This window comes from Vigna unguiculata, chromosome 9 (genome assembly GCF_037176805.1).
Source record: "Vigna unguiculata cultivar grain cowpea cultivar isolate G323 ecotype 2 chromosome 9, ASM3717680v1, whole genome shotgun sequence".
In the NCBI taxonomy this organism is placed as follows: domain Eukaryota; kingdom Viridiplantae; phylum Streptophyta; class Magnoliopsida; order Fabales; family Fabaceae; genus Vigna; species Vigna unguiculata.
This window is the reverse complement of record NC_140800.1, coordinates 4,138,935-4,164,933: the sequence shown is the minus strand read 5'-3', so window position 1 is coordinate 4,164,933 and position 25,999 is coordinate 4,138,935. Positions and strand designations below refer to the sequence as shown.

The 25,999-nt window shown below is 30.0% G+C and overlaps 5 protein-coding genes across 14 annotated transcripts; 2 read left to right on the top strand and 3 right to left on the bottom strand.

The window, feature by feature from the left end:
* The first annotated feature begins 3,408 nt into the window (after positions 1-3,408).
* Positions 3,409-5,597, top strand: LOC114164393 (uncharacterized). The gene is made up of 5 exons (XM_028049056.2): positions 3,409-3,760; positions 3,875-3,925; positions 4,472-4,608; positions 4,717-4,828; positions 5,272-5,597. The coding sequence occupies exons 1-4, from the start codon at positions 3,467-3,469 to the stop codon at positions 4,802-4,804; spliced, it is 570 nt and encodes a 189-aa protein (XP_027904857.2). The 5' UTR covers positions 3,409-3,466; the 3' UTR covers positions 4,805-4,828; positions 5,272-5,597.
* On the bottom strand, positions 5,194-8,861 carry LOC114164394 (1,4-dihydroxy-2-naphthoyl-CoA thioesterase 1). Its single transcript, XM_028049058.2, has 3 exons — positions 8,519-8,861; positions 8,209-8,400; positions 5,194-5,418 (listed from the first exon to the last, which is right to left on the bottom strand). Exons 1-3 carry the CDS (start codon positions 8,633-8,635, stop codon positions 5,266-5,268), a joined length of 462 nt encoding a protein of 153 aa, XP_027904859.1. The 5' UTR covers positions 8,636-8,861; the 3' UTR covers positions 5,194-5,265.
* Positions 8,862-11,537: 2,676 nt separating this feature from the next.
* LOC146883464 (uncharacterized) lies at positions 11,538-13,263 on the bottom strand. Its single transcript, XM_085666076.1, has one exon. It carries the CDS (start codon positions 12,154-12,156, stop codon positions 11,893-11,895), a length of 264 nt encoding a protein of 87 aa, XP_085522202.1. The 5' UTR covers positions 12,157-13,263; the 3' UTR covers positions 11,538-11,892.
* A 3,968-nt stretch (positions 13,264-17,231) lies between these two features.
* Positions 17,232-25,372, top strand: LOC114195911 (uncharacterized). Of its 10 annotated transcripts, none has more exons than XR_014984685.1 (4): positions 17,232-17,522; positions 17,609-17,649; positions 17,738-17,796; positions 25,138-25,372. XR_014984685.1 is itself a non-coding variant. In XM_085667111.1 (4 exons), exon 4 carries the CDS (start codon positions 23,406-23,408, stop codon positions 23,685-23,687), a length of 282 nt encoding a protein of 93 aa, XP_085523237.1. In that variant the 5' UTR covers positions 17,345-17,519; positions 17,608-17,649; positions 17,734-17,796; positions 23,398-23,405; the 3' UTR covers positions 23,688-23,918. The 10 variants fall into 10 exon arrangements, 5 of the variants coding, with proteins under 5 accessions (XP_085523237.1, XP_085523241.1, XP_085523239.1 ...); XR_014984683.1 differs by lacking the exon at positions 25,138-25,372 and adding an exon at positions 20,488-20,822 and having other exon boundaries at positions 17,249-17,522; positions 17,734-17,796; XR_014984684.1 differs by having other exon boundaries at positions 17,250-17,522; positions 17,734-17,796.
* On the bottom strand, positions 18,122-18,672 carry LOC114195910 (uncharacterized). Its single transcript, XM_028086356.2, has one exon. It carries the CDS (start codon positions 18,640-18,642, stop codon positions 18,361-18,363), a length of 282 nt encoding a protein of 93 aa, XP_027942157.2. The 5' UTR covers positions 18,643-18,672; the 3' UTR covers positions 18,122-18,360.
* Positions 25,373-25,999: the final 627 nt, after the last annotated feature.

Sequence of the window (25,999 nt, the reverse complement as noted above, 5' to 3'; positions counted from 1 at the left end):
GGGTGTTGATTTCAATGAGATTTTCTCACCTGTGGTGAAAATGTCATCCATTAGAACTGTGCTAAGTTTAGCTGCTACTCTTGATTTGGAGGTTGAGCAGATGGATGTGAAGACAGCTTTCCTTCATGGTAATTTGGAGGAAGAGATATACATGAAGCAACCTGATGGTTTTCTTGTTAAAGGCAAGGAAGATTATGTGTGTAGACTAAGGAAGAGTCTATACGGTTTGAAGCAGGCCCTAAGGCAATGGTATAAGAAGTTTGAGTCTTTTATGTGTAAGCAAGGTTACAAGAAGACTACTTCTGATCATTGTGTCTTTGTTAAAAGTTTTTCTAATGATGACTTTATTATCCTGTTATTATATGTTGATGACATGCTTATTGTTGGGAAAGATATTTCCAAAATTGACAGGTTAAAGAAGACACTTGGCGAGTCTTTTTCCATGAAAGACTTGGGAGCTGCTAAAAGGATTCTTGGCATACATATCTCACGTGATAGGAGAGAAAAGAAGATTTATCTATCACAAGAGCAATACATTAGGAAGGTGTTGCAGAGATTCCAGATGGAAAATGCTAAAGCTGTGAGTACTCCTCTTGCTACTCATTTTAAACTGAGTGTTAAACAACGTCCTTCAAATGAAGTTGAGAAGACCAATATGAGTAGAGTTCCTTATGCATCTGCGGTGGGCAGTTTGATGTATGCAATGGTGTGTACAAGACCAGATATTGCACATGCTGTTAGTATAGTTAGTCGTTTTTTGTCAAACCCAGGTAGAGAGCATTGAAATGTTGTGAAATTGATTTTGAGGTATCTTCATGGTACAGTTGATATGAAGATTTGTTTTAGAGGTGATAAACCTACGTTGATGGGTTACTCATACTCAGATATGGCTGGGGATATTGATTCCAGAAAGTCCACTTCGGGCTATTTGATAAAGTTTGCAGGGGGAGCTGTGGCTTGACAATCAAGACTACAGAGGTGTGTAGCGTTGTCTACTACAGAGGCAGAGTTCATTGCTATTACTGAAGCATGCAAGGAGTTGTTATGGTTGAAGAAATTTTTGCAGAAGCTTGGTTTTAGGCAAGATAACTATTCATTGTTCGTTGATAGCCAAAGTGCTATCCATCTTGGTAAGAATCCAACTTTTCATTCTAGATCCAAACATATTGATGTGAGGTATCATTGGATACGTGATGCTTTGGATGCTAAGTTATTGGAGTTGGAAAAGGTTCATACAGATGATAATGGTACTGATATGATGACTAAAGCATTGGCAAGAGGGAAGTTTGAAGCTTGTTGTGAGATCACCGGTTTGGCGGTTATCTCCACATAGTTGTGAGGGGGAGATTTGTTGGGTATTGGGCTCCCTTCCTATGTGGAGAAAAGACCCAAAAACTTGAGAAGCCCATGTCTCATTTAACCTAGTGGAGAGGGGGCTATAAAATAAAGAGAGAGGCAGAACAATAGAGTAAGAACATACTGAAAGCCCTAACACATAGAGGGAGAGGTAGAGGGAAAATTCTGTTCACATTTTTCACAGAGCTGTCACAGTAGAATCAACGTTGCGGATTCATTCACCGTTGGATCGGGCTGAAATTTTTACAACAGGTTCGGGACTCATTGTTCTTCAATCTGATTGGTTGGATCGTTGATACGAGGTCTGAGTTGGGAGATATTAATTTCGCACTGCAGTAGTGATTTTTAGAGGTTTTCCTCTCCTGTTCTTCTCTATTTGAAAGTTTTGTTGCTTTGTTATTTGGTTGGGTGTTGGCACTAATTTGTGCTATTGATTGAGACTCTTTTGTACTCTTGTTGATCATAGTGGAGCTATTTCTTTGATCTGGACGACTTGTGGTTTTTACCCTTGATTTGAGAGGTTTTTCACGTTAAAAATCTTGGTGTCTTTATTTGTGCTTTTGGTGATTTATTATTGCTGCTCTTTAATTATTGCTCCTCATAGATTCTTGCAAGTTAGGGGAAATTATATCCGCTACATTCTCTGGTATATTGTTTGTGTTATTGTTTTCCCCATCAGAAATTAACATCTGAAGGAATTAGAGAATTAATCCTTAGTGAAGATGTTCATAGAAGGAACGTTGGAGAATCAACAAGTGATAAGTGTCAAGAATAAGTAAATTTTCTATGTGAAATTGATACTTATCATTATCAAATGGTTCTATTTACATAAGAAACAAACCTCCTTAGCTTAAGATATAGAATAATGTACTGAAAATTGAAATTTTATGAATTGTAATGATATTTTGCTATTTTGCAGTAAGTATAAGAGAAAAAACAAGTATGCATCTGAGCCACAGTCACTAGTGTTAACCATGAAAGTAGAAAAGACAGGACAACATTGAGTACTCAATAAATTTATTTTTTTCAATTGAATCATCGGTGTTAACTTCTTTTGCTAACTTAGTGATGTCCGTTAAGTGGTTGGCTAATGTGGTTATTATCTTGTTATGTCTTGCTCAATCATCACCACATATAATTTTATAAATTATAATTTATGATTTTAAAATTTTATAATTTTATAATTGGTAATTTCATAAATATGGTAATATGTCAATATGATGATATAACAATATGACAATATAATGATATGATGATATGACGATATAACACGATATTATGATATAACGATGTGACGATACCATGACAATATTGTTATAAAATAAGTATTATATAGATGATATTGCAGAAGATATCAGGTGCAGGTTTACAACCCACATTTTCCGTTGCCACATTCACGGAAGTTGGAAAGTTTTCCTCCGCATATCTTGCCCCACAGTTGCTTTGAACGTTGCATTTCTTCCTTCTGCAAGCCATGCTATAGTGAACTTTGAGTGGGTTATTGTGTTTTGTGAACTATGGGATTTTTCGCCCATCCTTCACCTATAAATAGGTGCATCAATCCCCTTCCGAAAACACTTCACATTCTTATTCTCTCTTGTTCTCTCATTCTTTTTCTATCTTATATCTTGGTTTTTTTTTTATTTACACTTTTAAAAGTTATCTTGCTAGTTCTGATATCCTAAAAAATTCTGATAAGTTCCTAAATTAAACAAAAATGACTAATATAAGATCAAAATTGAATAAAAAAAAATAACAAAACCACGATCTGACACGTGAAACTGATATTAACACATGGTACGATAATCACTTAAAAAATAAATAATTCTTTAAAATAAAAAAATCACCAACTGATACATGCACTTTTATATGTGTCGATTATTTAAACATAATTAGAAAAGTTAACTAAATTAATTAAAATCGATGAAAATTAAGACCTAATAATTATATAATAAAACTAAATGAGAATTAAATTTAACAAACATGAACAAAATTTAACAAAAAATGGACAATTTAAGTATAAGAAAAAACAGCATGTGGGTTATTTTTGTGACACTAGTTTGGGTTCAGTTAGTTCATTGCAAAATCGGAAACTTTGCATCAATTGAGAATGTTCTCCCAAACGTATTTACTCTCTTCGCGTCCTTTCAGCTTTAACGGGGTTTCAGTGGACACCACTGTACGTGCCCCGTTCTCCGTTCGTGTCAGTACCTCAGCCACATCGACGCCGGTTGCCGGCGATACGACCCCGGCGCCGGTAATCTCAGAACTACATAAACCCGATTTTACGCTACCCTCGCAGTCGCTGGTCGCGGCAGCTCCGCCCATTGAACTGGCAAAAAATCTAGGGTTCCGACCCAACCCTGAATTGGGGCTTCTCTCATACCTGTTCGTCCTTTCCATGGTACTATCATATATCATTGCCCATTTGCTCACCAAATGAGAATGCAAATTGCGTCTTTAAGCATTTTTGGTTTCACAATCAAGTAAACTGAACCTGTATTTTTCGGGCTTGCAGGTTTTGAGTGCGTTTTTCTCGGTAGCTATGGTTTCTTTTCCTACCTTAATTGTAAGTTAAGATTTACTTCATGCCCAAGTGAATATGTTCGTTAAAGTTTTAAATCGCGGCTGTGGTGATTGTTTAAGTTTTTAAAATCTTATTGCTGTTTTTCTTTTGTTTTGCGGATAAATTCTGCTGATGTGATCAAAATTGTGGTTGCAATGTAGTAGAAACCTAAAATCATTGAGTTTTGAGCACAACTACAGTTGCAGATGTAAAATATTCTAGTAGAGACCTGAGATGCTTGACATTGCGGTTGCAGATGTTTCTTATAATTTACGCAAGCTATATTGTAAGAGTGTTTTTAACAAATTTAACTTGTTAGAATATTCCTTTTAATCCTATATGTATGTAGTGGTGTGTTGAATTAGGAATGGCCCGACAGTTGTTATTGGTTTGAACTAAAATTAGACTATATAAAAGAAGTTTATATCATGAAAAGTTGTCAGTAAATGCGGCTGATATGTGGTCATTTGTCTCAGTGGAAACCCGTATGTATGCAGTGATGTGTTGAAAGGATAAAATTCAAAGAGTTGCTATTTGTTTCTTGCATAGGCTTTTGGAAGATTAGGAGCTTCCGTGAAGAAATTGACAAAGGTTGTTTCGGTAGAGGTGCCGGGGACTTTATCTTCTCTCAAACTTTCTAGTCGGGAGCTGAATGAATTAACCCAACAACTTAGTCTTCTCAGGCAGTTAATGTTTTTCTAGCTTAATTTTTATTCTTCTTTTTGGTGAATACTGGATTTTTTCTGGTGATGTTAGTCAACCTCTGATGATGTTATGTCAATGTCTGGTGCTAGGCATAAAACTGGTGGTGTTCCTATGGGAACAAAGCGCATGAACACTGTCAGATCAAAATCCTCTAGCAAGAAGAACCCAGCATCCTAACATTTCCAACGTTGAGTAAAACTTGTATGTTTCTGGAATTGACCTTGCTTGGTTTGGTGAATAGGATAGATGTACAGCATTTTCAGCCACATGGTTTCCATTGAAAATTGGAATTACAAGTTTATGCTGATATATGATTCTAAAGACATGTTGAGCTTTTAATTTTGAAGCTGATGTTGCAAAATAATGTGAAAGAAGCTCTCTGCTGGTTTCTCTGTTATCTGAGGATTAGTAGTTTATGGGTATTGACTCAATAAGTTGGTGTATTTGAGACTGAGTTTTCTGGGGTTTGTTATGTGAAGCATTTTTTAGGTATATGATATTGTGCATTAAGTAGTTTCTTACATGGAGTACCTTGTGTATCATAATGTGCATATCGAAGCATTAGATACGTAAACATTTAGACCTTTGTTATTCAAGCAGAATTTGAATTTGACCTAATAAAAATGTGATGAATTTGTTTACAGTTTTGCAAACTTCTTTAACGGTTCAGCAGCATCTTTTGCATGAACTGGGACAGGCATATTGGTTACTAGAGTTACTCTAGAAGATGAGACCAAGGATCTTTTTTGTGCGTCTGAAGGATCAATCTTCCATAGTATCACCTCCCATACCTGCTACAGATAAAACTGCTATGACATACATTTCTCATATTTGTAAGTCTTAGCAACAACAAAGTAAATATTTGCACATTACTGAGATAACAGATCAGATCACCCAACATTTAATTTTTTTTGAGATATGTTGTTATTATTATTACTATTATATATTGCTTTATTTTTTATTTTTCTAATTATATACTTTTAATTGACCACTAATACATAATTTTGGCTTAATAACCTGTACAAGAAAATATAATCTTAATAACCAACATGGTACTCAGATGACTTCTTTTACATTATGTTTAACTTGTAATTAAAAATGAATGTACATTAGTTTTGCTCAATGTTTTTTGCTATACAATATTCTAGTTTAAAGATTAAATAACATATAATGTAATATGTTATTATAAATTTAAGAATATATTATACTACAAATACCATTTTAAATGAGTTTCTTAATTTTTAAATTATAAAAATGTTGAGTTTTATACAAGTCATTACGTTTTAACAATAAAGTATAACTTTTAAAGTAGGAGTTCTTAATGTTTTAGATTGTAAAGAATTAAAATATAAATACAAATATTTAGAAGTTTATAAAAGTGATTTTATATAGAATCTTAGAGTGAAATTTTCTAAAAGTTTTGATATTTAGAATAAAATATTTTTATAAAGTTAGATATGTTTTTTATCCCTCAACTTTTAGTGAAAATTAGAATTAATTCCTCTTCAAAACTTTGGTCTAATTTAATTCTCTAATTTTATAACTATGTTAATTTACTCTTTATAACCAAATTTTATTAAATTTATTTAATATTTCATGATTTTTCTTAGTCCACGTTGAAAAAAAAGAGTGTCAAACGATGTAAATAACTCAAACATTATCATAAAATGTATTTGAAATATTAAATAAACTTAACAAAATTTAATGTAAATAACTAAATTCATACAATTTTAAAGTTAGGAGACTAAATTTAACTAAAATTTTAAAAATAGACTAATTCTAATTTTTCAGTAAAAATTGAGGAAAAAAACATATTTAATCATACTCTTATATGACATATGCTCAGATATGGGTGGTAAAGTGACTTCTGATTGGTCAGTTCGTCCATTTATCAGTTTTTTTTTTTCATTTTCTGAATAATTTTTAAAATTAAAAATTAACAAAAATTTATTTAATTTTTTTTATATTATATTACTTAAAAAATATGAATATACAATAATATTATAATTTAATTCATTAATACTCGTAATTAAATTCTAATATTAGTTAATAAAATTTCATATATTAATATAATAATTTTTTAATTTACCTGATTACATGAATTAACGACTGTCTGGTCTTGTGACTAAACAATGTTAAAAAGAATGCAATAGGGTGAAAACAACCACTGCATTTGGTACAAAGGTTGTCTGATTCGGTTTGTCTTTTTATGTGTAAAAGAACAAATGTATTAAAAGTGATCTTATCCTAAAAAATATATAAATAAAAAACTAATGTACGATAACAGAAAAAAAAAAGTTCACTACAAGGGTAAAAGAACAACGAAAATATTAACCTGGCACAAAATATATATATTTAAAAAATTAAAATAAATACTAGAATTTGGCAAAATTCAAGTTCTTGTGTTCATAGATAAAATAATATGATTAAATAAAAATTATTAAAGAGATCAATAAAAAATCATTATCAGATTTAATATATTATAATTATAAAAACACTACGAGTTAAACAATTCTACCTTTAACAAAGAATAAAAGAATAAAATTATACAATTACACTATGTCGAGATTCTCTATTATTGAATTTGTTATCATTTGTAACATGGACTTTTTTTAATGGTTGTTTCACACAATCAATAATGCATTAAGTCACTTTTGAAGACTATTTTTTTTTTTTTTTTGTGTGGCAAACCTTTCTTTGCTGGCAACTTTTTGGAAAGAGTATAAACATATGCAATATATATTGTGAAAAATATAAAAATAATTTTTTATCACGTGTACTAACTTTTAACAACTCAATTTTAAAGATATTTTAGTCATTAAAAAAATTAACTTTTATATTAATAAAGAAACAAAGATATTGAAAGGTAAAAAATGTGAATGTAAATTGTCTATAAAAATTTGTTAGAATGTAAAAATAATAATATTTATATTTTTTTATCGCATCTTTTGTAATTTTTATTTTATTTATTCCACGATCTATACATATATCAAAAAATGTTATGATTATAATTATCAGTTAAGATTTTAAACATAAATTGTAAAATTTAAAATTATAGATATTTGTGATAATGATGAATGAACAGAGAGGAAGAAAAAGTTGGTGAAATATCCATCATGGCAGAAATACTAATAAATGGATCGAATAATCTGATTTAGTGTGAGATCACTTTACCATTTAATGCGAATGTGTAACAAATATAAAATAAAATAGAGAATGATAATTTTGGAAAATTAAATTTCGATAAATTTTATTAGTTTAAAATAATATTTTTTAAGTGATTTTGAAATATTAAAATAGAAAATCAATTAAAAAATATTCTTCAGTTAAATTATAGGAAAAAAATGTTAAAATTTAATTATTAGAAAATTTTAATTTATAGAAAAAATAATAATATTTTGGTAATTCATTTTTGTAAGATCTGAAGTGATATTTTTTTAACGATTTTATTGGAAAGTTGGTGGGTTTTCATCATCAGAATCCTACTCCAACACACAGTTATATTGATTTTAATTTTTATGATGGTTGAGTTTTATGGTATTTGCAAAAATTGCAAGAAAAGATAAGATGAAGGGAAGAACCTGAATTGTTTTGCCAACGTTTAAAGGTTTAGCTTCTGCGTGCACCAAGTCACCAATCTCAGCTCGTTTCAAATGGTTTATGCTGAGTTGAATTCCAGCCACTCTTTTATACCCAGAAGCCATGTGTGCTCCCATGCTTGCCAAAGACTCTGCTATCAATGCTGAAACCCCTCCATGAAGCACCTTAAATGGCTGCACCATTCACAATTAATCAACTTTTCCGTAACATTCAGAAACTCAATCAAAGATAAACAAACGGAGACAGAAAAAAGTTGTTATTGAGAGAAGAAAAAGATGAAATTGGCTTGACCTGGCAGCACTTGTGGGTGACAGGGAGACGGCCAGAGATTTTTTGCGGTGATAGTTCTTCGATTTCAAAGCCCATTAGATGAAGGGGTTGATCCAAAGCAGCAGTTTTTGATTCCATGAAGAAATCAGAGTAAATCTATGAGCTTTCCCCTTTTTTCACAGATTGTGTTATGGAGAAACTTTTATGGAAGTTGAGGGTTTGCAAGATGGGAAAATGGTAGAAAATGGAGTATAGAATGTGTGTGGTTGGTTGTTTTAGAGGGTAGTTTGGGGCATTGAGAGAAGATGATTGAGTGGTTGGTGCGTGGAAATTTAAAAGTTTGGATAAGTCATGCACAAGATGGAGGAAATTTTGGTTGAGAGGCATGGTGGAGCAGTTTTCTTTGAAATGGGATGTAATGTTTTTTTCTTTTTTACTGTTCAAAGATGGGTAGGGCGAAGTTTTAGGCTATAGAGTTATTTTGACTGTTATTAGATATACAAAATATAGTGTGTTATTTTAAATTAGTAATGGATTTTACCACGAACCATTATCGACGTATTTTTTAATAATAATTAAAAAGTAAATTTATAGACGGATACTATTGATATATTTTACTGATAAATTATAATTAAAATTTTAAAATTTGTTGGTAAGATTTGTTAGTAATACTCATCGATGAATGATACTTTATGTTAAAGTTTTTATAAAGGGTGGTTCTGAGTCAACTTATGCAGGATAAATAATAAAACATGGATTAATGTTTCTATTGAGCACTTTAATTACATATCTATTCTTTATGACTTCAAAGTTGTCTCATAATAAATGTTTGATGTCTTAATATAATATTAAATAATAAAAAAATACTTGTATCGTCAAAATGAAGGGACATTACAAGCGCTACAAAAAAAATAAAAGAAGCTTATCAAGAATTTTCAAAATTATGGAAAAAGAAACATAAGAGGAATGTACAATAAATATAAAAAAACCAATTAAAAATATATCTCATAACATTTCTTGTAATTTTCTTATAAATAAAAAGTATATAAAATATAGTTTTTTTTTTCTTTACAAAAGAAATAAAAGACATGTAGTTTGGCTACAGGGATACTTTCTCAAAACAAAGACCTTGGTTGACGATTTAGGAAAACCAACCAAACAAGGCCTAAACTCTTCATCTTTTTCGAAGGGTCTTATTTCATACCTTCTCTTCAATTATTATTATTTGGTTAAAATACTTGGTTGATATTCATATTTATTTGAAAATCTAAGTAGGTCTCCATATTTTGATTGGTCTCAATTGGACCTATATTTTTGAAAATTTGGTGTAATTTGATCTTTCTCATCAGTACCAATGATGTTAACTCATGTGTCACATGTAAATTTGTGGTTTTTTTTATTCTATTTTAAAAAAATGTCCATGTTTCAAGAGAGCATCCTGTCACTTGGAAAAGGTAATAGTGCTAGTGTCATTGTGTGACAAGTGTCATGTGAAAAATCTCAACTTAGTCTTTATATTTATTATTTTTATTCAATTCAGTTCCAATTTATTTTAAAATAAAGCGACTTTGTTTCTCTCCAAATTGAGACCAAATTTAATTTGCCTATAAATGCTATATTGATATTTTTATTAAATATTTATAACAGGATTAAATTGAATTTTATTTAAATTTTGTTTTAAAATTTTCAATGTATTTGTATTGATATTTTATTACATCATACTTTAATATTATTTTTTATTTGAATTTATATTTCAAATAGTTGTATATAAATCTATATAAATTCATACACAATAAAAGTATTAAAGTATAATGTAATAAAATATACTTATAAATTATATTTCAAAAAATGGTATAGTATCAGAGCCATGGTTAGGGCCTATCATAGTGATAAGGTTGATTTTTTACGTGTTTTGGTGTATTGGTTTTGGTGAATAAAATCAACTCTCTCTAGCTTTTATCTTGTTTAATCCCCAAGTTTTATGCATTTTTTCGTTTTTTGTGTTTTAATTATTTTATGTTTGTTTTACCTTTGATCTCATTTTGAGTGTTTGAAATAAGTGAATAAAAAGCAAATGGAGAAAAACAAATTAAACTTCAATGAAGCATGATTGGACAAAAGAATATTAACTTTGAGACAAATATCGATGTCAAACCTCACCATAATTATGCGCAATGCTGCAAAGTCGGAGATCAAATTTAGCTGCAAGGTTGTCTGGTGCTGGGAGGTGGAAACTGGCATTGGGCACCACACACTCCTACATAGATTGGCATTGGGCGGCCAAACCTGGTGTTGGACGACCAAACTTGGTGTTGGGCACCACTAGCTTTTGCATAACCACCCTTAGGTGGTGGAAACTAGAGCTAGGCACTACTTAGTGTTGTAGAACAGGTGCTAGGCGATGAGTTAGAGGAATTACGAATTGAAGGTGTTGATGCGAAAGGGAAGCGCCATGGAGAGTTGCTAAGAACTTTGAAAAATCTAATCTTGACTATTATAAATACTCTATTAATATTTTGTTGCACATTATCTGTTTGATAAAAACCATAAAGAGTTTCTATAATGTTTAAACATTGTTCTTTAATTGGGTTATGGATTGCGAGAATTGTCATGTATTGCACAAATATTTTGGAAAAGAATGATATTTATTGTTATGTGCAACTGATACACTTATCGTTTAGCTCTAACACCTCACAAGGTTTGTTGTTCGGTGAGTCTATTATTCTATCACTATCAGACTACTATTGGACTACTTATTAATATCAAGGCCATTATCCTTTTGATTTCCTCTTAAAAATTTTAAATTTTATAATAAACTAATAGTCCATAAAAAAAAACACCTATCTTTTTTTGTTCTTAGTTAAGTCGACACGAGCCTAATAAATTAGTGATTCACCTCATAAATTCGATGTTCATTCGAAATTGATCTTCGTATCGTGTACATATGCAACTTAAGTTTTGGCTTCAGTTGGTAAGTATGGAATGTAGGGAAGGTTAGTTCTTCTGATCAAATTTCCATTTTATTAATACTTGAATACGAGGAAAACTTCACTCGAAATACCATGAATAATTACTAATGGATGATATAATTGGTATAAAATTTGGTCCGTACACTAATATGACCAACTCATTTATAGCCTTCGCCAATGAGCTGTTAAATTGTGTCGGTAGTTCTCACGTTTCTTGTAGTACCATACATACTCCGTACAATTGCATGTGATGCCAGTAAAAGTGTGATAAGCCAAAAATGACTCGTGGAGACCACAAATGTATTTGAGATCAAGAAAGATAAAGAAAAAAAAATAGTACAATAAATAATAATAATAATGTGTTAACCAAACCAGGTGTTTAAGACTGAGAAGAGTTCACATGTTATTCAAGAATTATGGCTAACTTCAAGATGCAAATTTACTGTGAGAATCAGTGAGTCTTGTGGCATAGTATTTGGCAATGAAATCAGAGGCTTTTCTGTCAATGCCAGGCTCTGCAACCCAATGTGCTCTGTCTTCATCACTCGCAAACACCCTTCTCCCATTCCCACTACCTTCCCAGTACTCATCGTACCTATTCTCACACGAGAAACATGCCTTCAATATGTTGTAAATTGAGTTTCCAGATGATTTCTTCCCTCTCACTCTCTCTTCCCTTCTCATCACCATTTTCAACTCTCAACACTCTCAACACTCTCAACACTCTCAACACAGCACAATGTTTTAGGTTTGAGTGATTTTGGTTATAGAAGCAGGTGTTTGTATTTGTAGGGTGGGAAAAAGCAATCACATGCCCTATTGTTTATTATCTTATGCTATGATGATGAAAAGGAGGATAAGGATTCCCTGAAATCACTGATAACTGATAAGGATTGTTATATCTCTCATGTGATTGATCCACACCACACAGGCATAAGCATCCTCCTCCTCTCCTTTTCAATTCTCATGCATTAATTCATTCTTCAACTTTCCTTTTATTGCTCACTATTTTTTTGTTATTTTGAGGAATATGAGTGCTCTATACTCTCATGGCAGCTGGAACTATGTTGCCAAAAACAACCTATTCCAAACTTTTCCTATGTTTTTTTGTTCTTTTTCCATCTTTCTGTTCTCTAGCTCTTGGACTTTATTATTAGCTTTTAACTTCATTAGCAACAACATAAACTGTGTTTCTTGTTTGAGGAACGAGACAGAGGTGAAAAGTAAAGTTTGAGGAAATTGGTGTATTTTCTTGTTTTTATTTATTCAAAATAAATCTACTACAAATTTTTTAGAAAAAAAAAAAAAATAGTACCCACATAGAAGTTTCTGCTGCTTAAAGACTGCATAAAACAATTCTTCTTTTTTTATCTCAGCAGCCTACACCAGCACTCGGCAAGAAAACAGTGAAGTCAGAATTGGGAAGGATATATAGGTATTTCATTTTTATTGTGCTCATGCCTAAGAGAATTCTTGAAAGTATCTTATTTCAAGGATCTTTTGAAATTCTGCATACCCTAAAGCTATATCAGGTAAAATTAACTAAAAAAGAAGTTGAAATATGAAAAATTAGTTTGAAAGTTAAAATTAGGAAATTATTAAATATTTTTAATTTATTTGAATTTTTAATGGTCTTAAATTTTTTATATAAATTAGATTTGAAGTAATATTTATGTGAAAATTAATTATTTATTATACTCGAAAGTAGAGAGTAGATGTACTTTCTTAATAAAAAAAGAAATATTTTATTAAATAAATGAATAATTAAAACAATTATAATAATTGTAACATATTGAATCAACAATCTTGAGAAGTAACTGGTTTAGAGTTTTCTATATTATTTTAAGAATATAAATATAATTTAGATGTATTATTTTAAAATGTTTATATAACACACAAATAAAATAATTTTATCTAAATTTACTAATTTACCATATAATTTCATTTATTATCTAAATAATATATTAGTTTAATTATATTTTAAATCTCCAATAAATTTGGGAACTTTTTTAATAGAGTTCTTAATCAATTTGTATGGGTGATTGAGTATTTAATAAATTTAAAGTTTTCAAATGAATCTTTATTGTTAGTTTTTTTTTTGTTTTTTCGTTGTTAACTTAGTGATTTAGTTGTTACTGATTTACATGATTATTATTTTATCATGTCATTGAGTTGTTTTCATATGTAATTTTATAATTTTATCATTCTATAATCCTATATAATTCTATAATTTTAAACTTTATAATATTATAAATTTGTTGTTATATCGTCATATCGATATAATATTGTCATATCGTTATATCGTGATTTTATCATATTGTTATAATGTTATATCATTATATCATAGTGTCATATTGTTATATCATCATATCGTCGTATTGATATATTGTCATATCGTTATATATATATATATATATATATATATATATATATATATATATATATATATATATATTACTGTTATATCATTATATCGTCATATTTATAAAATTACAAAATTATAAATTATAAAATTTTAAAAAAATAAAATAATAAAAGTATATGTGACGACAAGTAAATAATGTGACATGATAAAATAATAACCACGTGAGTTAGAATTACATCGCTAAGTTAACAAAATAAGTTCGCTAAGTTAACAAAATAAATTAATAACGAAGATTCAATTAAAAAATTTAATTTTATTGAGCTATAAAAATTTATTACAAACTCAAACAAGTTTTCAGATTTATCAAGACTTAAAACGTAATTAAATCTAATATATTTTACCAAAGAAACCCTATAGTCTCCTTAATCAATTTCATATATATATATATATATATATATATATAATATATATATATATATATATATATATTATGAATATATATGATATAAAATTAATTATGTATGTATAAATATAAGGTAATAAATTACTTATTAAAAAATCTGATTGGCTAATAATATCCTGTAAGATATATATTTATATTTTAAGAAAATTTAAATGAGGGAACAAAATATCTTTTTATCCCATGATTGTATATACATACATAATTCTTGTATTAAGACAAAAGTAAGGTTGCCAGACTTATGCATAAAATGCATTCACTAGCTGGCAAATATTCCCTCTCCATTCTAGATAAAAAGTCATGCAATCAATACCTACAAATTGAAACTCAAACGTTGCAAGATTAATTGGATAACCTATACATATTTGCCCTATTCTCAATCATAATTTAGCTACAGATAAGGTATTAGAGAGAAAAGACAAAAAAACATCATCTTTGCTTCTTATACAATATTTCACATCATATTTTAACACATCATCGACCACAAAATCAACTACATTCAGTATGATCTTCGGAAACAACTCATTCCTGAAGTAACTATGAGACAAATCATGGATGCCATTAAATTTGATGCACTGCAAAGTAAAATAAACAGCAGATATAAAACTTGTATCATCCCTGTCTATCAGTCTAGAACTGATAACTCTGAATCAGATTCCATAAGAGCACGTGTCTCAGTGCTTCATGACCAATAAGACGATGGAGCTAAGTTGGAATCTGAAATGCTGCATAAGGTTTTCTCACATGCTGTATAAGGAAAAAGTGAATTAACGTGAGGGAATTGAGTTGACATTAATCAGTACTGTACTGCAGCTTACAATGACATTATTTAGTATGTATTTTGGAGTGAAAACTGTGGAAAGTTGAAACTAAGTTGCTATAAATGAATAGTTCCCAGAACTGAAAGCAACATTGCTTGCCAAAAAGCCAGAAGTGAGAAGAACCTTAGGATAGACCACATTGATTGATTAGCAAGAGGGTGGAATGATGTTCTTACGTATGCATGCGTTAAAAATATCTATTCATAATGTCACTTTTGATGATGGTGGTTCCTTCCAAACTTTGCCAATGGTTTTCCAGAAAAAACCACAAAATGACAACTTCCTTTGTGCAATGCACTATCATATGTGGTGGCATTACACTGTACCAGCTTTGCACGTTCATTAATAATATAGTTTCTAATTCTCAATTTCAATATCCAAATGCTGTCTTCCTTTGTCCAATACCTTGCACCAAGTTTAAAAGAAGAGAAAAATGAAGTTTAGTAAAGATGAAAAATTTTACTCTTCTGTCGTGAAAAGTGTGGATCGAGAGAATTTGATTTGATCGAATGATATGTTATGTTATGAATTAAAACTTTGATTTCTTTTGAATGTTGTACGGTCATTTCTCTACTGATTTAGAGGTTAAAAAAAGGTGTGGTATACTTTATCTGTTTTTTGCGTGGGAATAATGTTAAATATGTTTATCTTATTCTTTTGTTATTTTATTGTTATACGATTTTGAGAATGATTGAAGGATTTTTTTTTTTTCGGATTTACAATTTCTCTTTTTGGATTTGGTCATTCTATTTATGAAGTTTTTTTGTCGTTCTCTGTTCAAGGTGATTAAAGTGTTTGTTATTATTGTAGTTATATAGATGATCTTAAGGGCGAGAAATCATAGTAGATTTCAGGTTCCAATTGTTTTCACTTCGACTGCTTTTCAAATGAAAGAGTTGATACATACATAGAACTAGAAATAAATCTAATAAGCATGTGAGTAATATTGTCTATTATTTTTTTGTGTTGAAAATTTTCAATACTCAAATTAGGAAGGGTAATGTGATTTTATTTATGAACGTTATATATTAAGTTTTATATGCTAATTGGCTTAAGGTGAATATTGATAGCACAATTAGGAGTTATCTTGGTTTTGCTACATGTTAGTATGTTTAGAGGAAGTTGGTTGAATATATCTATAGTTTTTTTTTTTTACGAGTGTAGACTTTTATTTTATGTTGAGTTTATGAGGTCATTTATGAGGCTTTAGTTAGAAAGTGATTGTACTTTTGTATATCATGCTGAAACACATCACTTAATTCCTTGGAGTCTTAAAAGAACCCTACATTATTGTAATCATATACAATTCAAAATTTGTCATGTTTTTCGTGAGAAAAAATCACTTAGATGATATGTTAGATAAGTTACTTAATCTGATTTTTATTTATAGAAAATACTGATTTAATATTTTTCTTCTATATATTTATTTATACTTTTTTCGGTTTACCTGTTTGATGAAGTCTAATTGATCTTTAGTTTTGTATGGTCTCCCATACTTTGTATTATTTACTTGTTATTTTTTTTTAATAAAATTTCATATGATAACAATGATAGCCTAACTAATATATCAAAAGTTCATGATACCACATGAGCTTATTTGAGAACAAATTTAAATCTTTTCAAAAATACTAGCAATTATTTACCATAGTGTGCAATCAAAAATTATGAATCAATTTATCTGACACTAATGTGATCTTAAAGTTAGAGTTAGTTAGATGCATATCAATGATAAAATTGTTAGAATAAATAATAATACAATATAAATTAGTGTTGGTTTGAGAAAAAACAAGGTGAACATTAAATTTATAATTTATATAAAATAATAATACAGTAATATTGATATAGCCTAAATAAAGCTTATTATAAGAATGATAATAAAAATAAAATAAAATAAAAAAAACTGCGTAAACTTAACAGACAGACACAAAAAAATTAATCTTTTATTAGGATTAACGTTAATCCGAGGCTTTACTTACTAACATGGTAGTGTTGACATGATATATATATATATATATATATATACTTATTGAATTGGTGTAAGAATTAAATGATTTTAACATGAGTTATTATTGGTCGACAAAGTTTTTTTAACAAAGTTTTAACAAACTTTCTTATTTAGATAAAAAATATTATTTTATTATTTTATTTTAATTAAAAAATAAAAATTTAAGTTTGTTGTTTCCAGTTTTAGAAACTCTGTTAAGTTTGTCAAATATTTTCTTGTCGAAAGATAATTTTCCTTTTACCATTACCTAAAAGTTAAGCAAGTTGTGTACCCTTTACTTCTGCCCTTTTTACTTTTCCCCTTTTCTCCAACTTTCTCCCACACAACAACCTAGTTTCAGCTCTTTGGTTCTCGCATTCTTGGTGTCATTTTGGTTATCTGTGAGGTTAGGTTATCAAAAACCTGGTAAGTAATCTCCCAAACCCTCCGTGTTTGTATTGATGAGTAGTACATGGATAAACCCTAATGGTGTCTGAATGTTGGTGTTGTAGTTAGGGTGAAGGTCAAACTCTTTACCCTCTTTGTTCTAAAGGTAAGTATATTGTTAAATTGTAGTGTAGTGTATTTTTTATTTTATTTTTTTATATTTTTATGCGCTTTTGTGTTCTGGAATCAGCTAGTTTGGTGGTTGGGCTATGGCTTCTAGCATGGAGATGAAAAATCTAGTTGAATACTAAAGGTGATGTGTTTTTTATTTTGAGTTTGATAATCCTTTTATTTTTCCTTATAAATATCCTTTACACTCGAGATGAATCATAAAGTTAGGCAAATATATTGTAGTAGCAAATGAAAGTTTGTCTATAGTATAGATAATGAATTCTAATAATTTTGCATGTAAATTAAACAATAAAATTATGTTTAACTTAAGTATCTTGTTTTAATTTCAAAGATCAAGATTGTGCGCATGGAAGACTTCTCTTGATTGCTGATAGAGCAAATTTATATTGAATTAAACCAGTTTGAGATAACATTCTCTGTTAAAAGGGCAAAATGTGAAACCATGATGAGCTAAAGCAACAGATTTTCTCAACAAAAATAATTCAGCAAAAACATGAATGTCACAAAACACTCACACAACACCGTGTGGAGAGTCATAAGAAATTCTAGGAAAACAAAACCATAATCCAAATTGTAATAGAAATAAATCAATTCTTATATTATCAATCTCATCTGATGAACGGGTACATTAAAGACATGAGAAGTAGGAAATGAAGAATGAGTGAAGAGATAATTAAGGGGAATTTCAAGATGCAAATTTGCTTTGAGAGTCTGTGACTCTTGTGGCATAGTACTTAGCAATGAAATCAGAGGCTTTTCTGTCAATACCAGGCTCTGCAACCCATCGTCCTCTGTCTTCATCACTTGCAAACATTCTTCTCCCACTTCCTCCTTCCCAGTACTCATCATAACTATCACCACTTGAGAAACAAGCCTTCAACACATTCCCAAAGCAGCAACTCGATGATCTTTTCGCTCCCATTCTCTTCTCTTCCTCTTCTATCCTCTGCAACACTGCAACTTCCATACAAGCACCTGCTATAGCATTTATAGACTCACAACTTGCACTGTGTTAACTCACCACATTATCTGTTATTTTAGGGAATTAATATAAGAAAAATTAAAAGGTACAGATTCCCTCAAATCACTAATCTCAAAAGAAGCATAAGCCTTGTCATCCTCTACTTTTTATTTCTCACGCAATACTTCTCCCCTACCCCTCCCTACATGCATCACACACTGCTACCCAACTTTGCTTTCTTACTATTGTCATGACTTTGTTTGCCTAGATGCCTTCTTTTCCTTGTACACATAATGCCTACAGAAATTATGATAAGCTTATGCTCAATCTCTGTGTACGACTTTTCTTTGTCATCTAGTTTATATGTAAGATATTGATCAGGAAGTTATGCTAAGGAAAGTAATATACTTTCAAAGGAATTTAATCCAACTATGTTATAACTTTATGGTGTATTTGGATTAGGCAATTTAGGAGAGTAATTCGTTTATTTGAAGAATTTGAAATTTTTTCGACAAAAATGATATGTTTAGAGGAGGAAATTAAAAGGAAATTGGAAATGAAGAATTTTAAGAAGGTATTTCAAATAACTAAAATAGTAGAATTTGAAATCCACTCTAAAAAGGAAGAAATTGAAATTCCCCAAGTTGTGGAATTGCTCATTGGTTAGGACATAAAAGGTTCATAGGTCCAAAAAGTCAAGTCGGGTCTGGCAAAAAGTCGAGACAAGTCATTTCAAGCTAAAGGTTGATCCAGACCAGGTCGGAATGAAGGTCAAGCCGAGATGAAGGTCAAGTCGAGCCAGTTCGAGCCATAGGTTGACCTAGTCGGTTCGGCCCGAATGTCTAGTTGAGTCGACTCAGGCTGAGGGACAACCGAGTTGGTTTAGACCGAAGGTTAGCCAAATTGGCCGAGGCTGAAGGTCGAAATGAGATGGCTTTTAACTGAGTCGGTTTGAGCCAAAGGTTGACCTAGTTAGCCCATGTTGCAGGTTGAGCAGAGTCGAAGGTTGAGTAGAGCTCGGCCATACCAAAGTTCAACCCGAGTCGACCCTGATCGAAGGTTAAGACGAGATGACTTTGAGTTGAGTTAGCCTTGAGTGAAGGTTGAGATAGGTCGACCTAGACCAAAGGTCTAGTCGGATTGGCCTAGACATAAGGTTTAAATCAATCTAACCTAGTTTAAGGTTGAGTCGAGTCAACTCGGGTCGAATTGATTCAAATTAGTTGAGGTCGAATTGATTCAAATTGTGTCGATGTCGAATTGTTTCAGATTTGCCCAAGTCGAATTAGTTGAGGTCAAATCGACTTGAGTCAACTTGAACTAAAAATCAAGACGAGTCGTATCAAATCGAAGGTTAGACTAAGTTAAGTTAAACTTAAAGATAGAGTTAAATTCAACGCAAAATAGAAATTAAATTGTTTTATCCAAACAAATTATTTAAGAGGTGGAGAAAATTCAATAGCAAATAATTCAATTAATAGATATTTCAATTTATTGGAATTGTTGAAATCTCTCGTCCAAACATAACGTTAGAACCTGAGTTGGGACAATTTGAAATAAATTTCCATTATTATGAATAACAATCACATCTCATTGCTCTAAGTAGAAAGTTACATCCCATATTTTGTTAAGAAAATATCAACTTATGATGTGAAGCTAACCCTTTTTTAATTATTCTCAGGATAGTACATGCATGATACGCGTACACAAACATAAACCTTTTTTCATACATAATTATAATATTTTTGTATTATAAAGTGTAAAGTTTGTTTGCATCATTTTTCAAATGCTATTTCAACGTGCTTTTAAACAGTTTGCTTATTCAATAGTGTAATTTTATCTTACTTTCAGGTTTTATCTACTCTTGAAGGGTCATATGAATTATCATCTTCATGCATTCTCTAACGTAATTTTTTTTTCTAAAAAGGTAATTGGGAGGAATAACCTATCAAATATGACTTGTCTAACAGATATTAATTATGGATATATAAAATTGATAAAGTACTTATACCAAAAACACGTTTTTCACTATAGTATTACTTAAACAACTACTTGTATTATGTAAAGATGGAGTCTTTGCTATGTACCCGTATATATTTCTCTTTAACAAAGTTTTTTGTTTTTTTCTTCCATGGCTGTTTTCTTTGTGCCTTTTCAGCTTTAATTGACATATGCTTTTATGTTATGTTTAGGCAAAGGCCTAAAGCATATATAGTTCCCAGAAAGTCCCAAGCCTTGATTCCATCAGAGAGTGCCCTCAAGCTGTCCTAACTTTCTCAGAACTTAATTCTTAAGGGATCCTAAAGCAGGATTAGTAGGTGTGTACATATGGTACACTTCAACACAAAAGCAAAACTTTTCTTTTTCTATATCCTTGTTTTTGTCGTTAATGTAACTAATTTAATCATTTGGTAAAGGTCTTTCTAGGTTATAATATCATTAATTTGTTGCATCACTTTCTTTTGGCCCTTTAATTTTAGTATGAGAAGTGCCATAGATACTATGATACAGCTACTAATTCGGTTGATTTGTGGTATATATAATGTGGGAAACCCAAGATTTGGTTATCTTTGCATAGTTGTAAATTATAACTTAGGTAGTACACACACCTTCCTTTAAGATGCAATTGTTTGCATATTAAATATAGCAAGAATCTCGTCTCAATTATAGAGAACATATATTTTCATTACGTTGCAAAAAACAACAACGTTAATTAGTAATGTTATTAGAATAAAAGTAATGCCAAAAAACCACAACGTTTATAAATTTATATATAAATTGGTCGGTGTAGTGTTAATTATTTTTAGGGTTAATATGTTTTTGTCCTTCAAGTTTGAGCGAAATTTGGGTTTAGTCCCTCATCAAAACTTTTGACCAATTTAGTCCTTCATTTTTTAAAATGCGTGAATTTAGTCCTTTTAACCAAATTTTGTTAAGTTTATATGACATTTCAAGCGCATTTCATGATAGTATTTAAATTATTTATATTGTTTGACACGTTTTTGTTTCAATGTTAACTTAAATACTATCATGAAATGCGCTTGAAACGTTAGATAAACTTAACAAAATTTTGTTAAAAGGACTAAATTTACGCATTTTGAAAGATGAAGGACTAAATTGGTCAAAAGTTTTGATGAGGGACTAATTCTAAATTTGGCTGAAACTTGAGGGACCAAAAACATATTTAACCCTTATTTTTAATTACTAAAATTAGTCATGATTTAGAATTTTTTTTGTAGTGTAATTAGATATGTCTAATTTATCAATTGTGACAACAACTTAATTTGTTCTATTTACAATTGCAAATAAGTGAAAAAATTTACTGATCACCTATGAAACTTGCTAATTTGAAATCTACCCATTTCTTGTGAAACTCTTTGGTTTGTTTTCTTCACTGTTGACACTACCTCCTTCCAAATTGTGATTGAAACACTTCCTAACACTTGTTTACAAAATAATACACAAATCTAAATGTATGATTCAAGACAAAAATAATGCATGATGAAATCATTTGAATAATACAAAAATGAATGAAAATGGCCTAAACTAATGCATGAATGCAGATACATTTTATTTGCTTATTAGATTTCATTTTCCCTAGGTTCATTCGATTCTTTTCATCGAAACTGCTTTCCTTGGATATATTAGTCTCTTATTATTTAGTTTTGTAATCATTCTTTCTTCTAATTTACACTATATCCATAAAATTAACTCATATCTCCAATGTACTTTCTATCTTATCATAATTACACTTTTTTTTTTCTGTGTAGTTAGTTCAAATGATATAGGATCAATTTCAGTTAATCAGATTGTTTTTAAGTTTTACATTCAATTATTTATAATCATTTTTAGTATTTTTATTTATTATTTATTATCTTCACATGAGCACGTTTGACTTTCAAGTTCAAGTGTTCATTTGCGTAAATGTTTATTTACTAGATTATATGTATAAAAAAATGTATTTTTTGTATTTTCTTTAAGTTTAATTTTTCTTTTCTTTTGAATAACTTCTTGTTTTGTTCCCATTATTTTTAATTGTTTGACTAGTTCGATATTTAAAGAGTTTTCTCAAGTTTTCAAGATATTTTTTATTTTATTATACTTTTAATTATATATTTCACTATAATAGAAATGACTTTAAACAACAATAAAAGATCGAAGTCTAGAGTTAAAAAATCTGTCTAAACTTTTAGGCAACAAAATTCTAATTGTGTTATTCCTTAAGCATTTTAAATTTGTTTCGTTGTATTCCTTGAGCTTATATTACTTTAAAACATTTAAAAGACTAATTACTTGGTACTTTTAGTATTAGAAACTAATATAACAACGGGATATATCATTTCACCTAAATTTATAATTTACTCAATAAAATATAATTAATGCTGGACACTTAGTTTATTTTCTATTCTTAAATACCTTAAGCATTACACAGGTAAAATATGCATACTCTGTTTCAATAAACTAAAAGTACAGGCTCTCTGGTTGCAATATTTTTGTCTCTCATAACTCATATTTTTATAAAACTCATTGTTTTACATTTAATAACAACCAAAGATAAGAATATAGATAGTAAGAAAGCAAAGTTCGGTAGCAGTGTGAAAAATAAAAAGTAGAGGATGAGAAGGCTTATGCTTCTTTTTTGTGATTAGTGATTTGAGGGAATCTGTACCTTTTAATTTTTCTTATATTAATTCCCTAAAACAACAGATAATGTGGTGAGGTAAAAAAGGGTAAGTTGTGAGTCTATAAATGCTATAGCAGGTGCTTGTATGGAAATTGCAGTGTTGCAGAGTTTAGAAGAGGAAGAGACGAGAATGGGAGCGAAAAGATCATCGAGTTGCTGCTTTGGGAATGTGTTGAAGGCTTGTTTCTCAAGTGGTGATAGTTATGATGAGTACTGGGAAGGAGGAAGTGGGAGAAGAATGTTTGCAAGTGATGAAGACAGAGGACGATGGGTTGCAGAGCCTGGTATTGACAGAAAAGCCTCTGATTTCATTGCTAAGTACTATGCCACAAGAGTCACAGACTCTCAAAGCAAATTTGCATCTTGAAATTCCCCTTAATTATCTCTTCACTCATTCTTCATTTCCTACTTCTCATGTCTTTAATGTACCCGTTTATCAGCTGAGATTGATAATATAAGGATTGATTATTTCTATTACAATTTGGATATATATTTGGATTATGGTTTTGTTTTCCTGGAATTTCTTATGACTCTCCACACGGTGTTGTGTGAGTGTTTTGTGACATTCATGTTTTTGCTGAATTATTTTTGTTGAGAAGATATGCTTCATCACGGTTTCATTCGCTAAATATAAATCATGGTTAAAAAGAGATAACACATCTATTTTGTAGGCATTATAAAATGTTAAAAGATATATATGTTGGGCTGATAAAAATAACATGTCGTTTAGGATAATTAAAGGGTGAGTGTTAGTGACTATATATTGGACTCTAAGTCCATGATGTTTCTTACTCCGAGTTATAAAAACTTCAAGCTTGTATTTGATTCTTCTATTGCTTTGGAAAGTGTAGATATACTCGGGTAAAAGGACATGAAAGAATTATTTATGTGTTTCTTGTGTTTATTTTATTTCTATATTAATAAAGTGATTTTTAAAAATTTTTCCAACAATGTATTATGTTGAAGATCTTATATTATCAAAAGATAAGATCAATTTCTCACATATAAGTACAATTTTGTAAAATTGAATTAAACTTAAAAAATTCTCAATAATATCATCTCAACATCATTTTAGAATTTATTATATAAAAATTTATTATTTGTAGAATTTATTGTGTCATTTGATATTATACCATCCATAGACACTACAAGAACAAGGTTAATTTCTAATGAGTAACAACCTAAGGATTGAAAAAGTGTGTTAATAAATATATCTTACCTACGACCAAATACTAGTGGAAAAACAACAAACATAGATAATATTATTAAATCCATCGATAAAAAACAAAATCTCAAATACCTAAGATTCGAATTCTCAACATATTTGTTTTAATTTCAAAATCTCCCTTCATGTTGTGCCTTCATCTCAATGAACCTTAAATCTCCTAATCCTCGTTTCAAAATCTGAAAAGTAAATGCCTAATCCTTGAGTAAATCACCCTTCCCTTTGTGGCACTCACCACTCTCGTCTAGAAGCTTCGTGACAAGCTTGCTTTGTGCACCAATCTCGTCAATAAGCTCTGAGAGCCTAACACGAAACAAGTGTTTCTTCAGCCAGTAAGGATCAGAAGGCCAAACAAGTGGGAAGGCACGAAAGAGAATCACACAAGACTATCTTCAGATGATTCGACAAATAGAGCAGAAAGAGAATGGAAAAGGAGAAAGAAGAAAATAGTGATGCAAGAGATTCACTCATAGCTGAAAAGCTGATAAAGGAGGCAGATACATTGCTTCAATGTTTTTCATTCCTTACCAATTGTTTGTGTTTGTGTTTGGATTTGGATGAAACACTAAGATTTGTTTATTTGATTTTTTAGGTGAAAGTGACTAGTGATGAATCATTTAGGCTGTTAATCAAGCACAGAAAAAACATTTCAATGGTGGCTCTATCTGAGGATGATTCTAAGGTCTTTTTGGCGTCAAAAGATGGAGTAATTATGTAGTAGGCCCAATTACTTGTATGTAATTTACCTACATATAGATATTTGAATGTATTGCCCTCAAAATCATTTTTTACATATACTAAAGATTCATACGTAATTATTCACGAGTTAATTATCTTTACATTTGGTATCGTGGTTAATATATGGATAATTTCTAATTATTCACTAATTTTTTGTTATTATCTACAAATTTCAAGAGTATGTAAATACAATTTTTTTTTTTAGTAAAATATTTTAAAGAATTAAATCAAGTTGAAAGCCTATTTTTTAATATATTAAAAATAGGCATATATTTTAATAATTTATATCAATAAAATTATTAAGAAAATCGACCTTGTAAATTTTTAAACCTTTTGAAATTAGTCATCTTATTTATTTAATTGAACGTACAACCTTGCTAAAAATATCAATCTTCAGTTTAGATCTTTGTAGTCTCAAATTCGACCAAATACAACCTATGATGAAGCCTAGTAACATATAATTAATGTTTATAGAAGCATCAATCTGGCATAATGATGTTGAAGGGACACGGTTTCTTATCGAGGGAATCTAGGCTCAATATAAGTACATGAGTGAGTTCATTGTTCGTAACTTTTTCTGTCTTTGTACGTGATCTCTATGTTCTTCATGTGTTCTGTCCCGTCACTTTAGTTGCCTTTTTACACAATATTCCTTAGCCATTTTGTTTAAGGCAACAGAAGAATATTACAACTTCTTCAAGAAGAAAAATAATAAA

Excerpts from the sequence above, each read along its gene's own strand:
- LOC114195911 (XM_085667111.1), top strand. The coding sequence starts at position 23,406 with ATGGAAATTGCAGTGTTGCAGAGTTTAGAAGAGGAAGAGACGAGAATG.
- LOC114164393 (XM_028049056.2), top strand. The coding sequence starts at position 3,467 with ATGTTCTCCCAAACGTATTTACTCTCTTCGCGTCCTTTCAGCTTTAAC. Across the intron at positions 3,761-3,874 it reads ACCTGTTCGTCCTTTCCATG|GTTTTGAGTGCGTTTTTCTC; the intron begins GTACTATCATAT and ends TCGGGCTTGCAG. Across the intron at positions 4,609-4,716 it reads CAACTTAGTCTTCTCAGGCA|GCATAAAACTGGTGGTGTTC; the intron begins GTTAATGTTTTT and ends GTCTGGTGCTAG.
- LOC146883464 (XM_085666076.1), bottom strand. The coding sequence starts at position 12,156 with ATGGTGATGAGAAGGGAAGAGAGAGTGAGAGGGAAGAAATCATCTGGA.
- LOC114164394 (XM_028049058.2), bottom strand. The coding sequence starts at position 8,635 with ATGGAATCAAAAACTGCTGCTTTGGATCAACCCCTTCATCTAATGGGC. Across the intron at positions 8,401-8,518 it reads TCACCCACAAGTGCTGCCAG|CCATTTAAGGTGCTTCATGG; the intron begins GTCAAGCCAATT and ends TGAATGGTGCAG. Across the intron at positions 5,419-8,208 it reads ACGTTGGCAAAACAATTCAG|GTATGGGAGGTGATACTATG; the intron begins GTTCTTCCCTTC and ends TATCTGTAGCAG.
- LOC114195910 (XM_028086356.2), bottom strand. The coding sequence starts at position 18,642 with ATGGAAGTTGCAGTGTTGCAGAGGATAGAAGAGGAAGAGAAGAGAATG.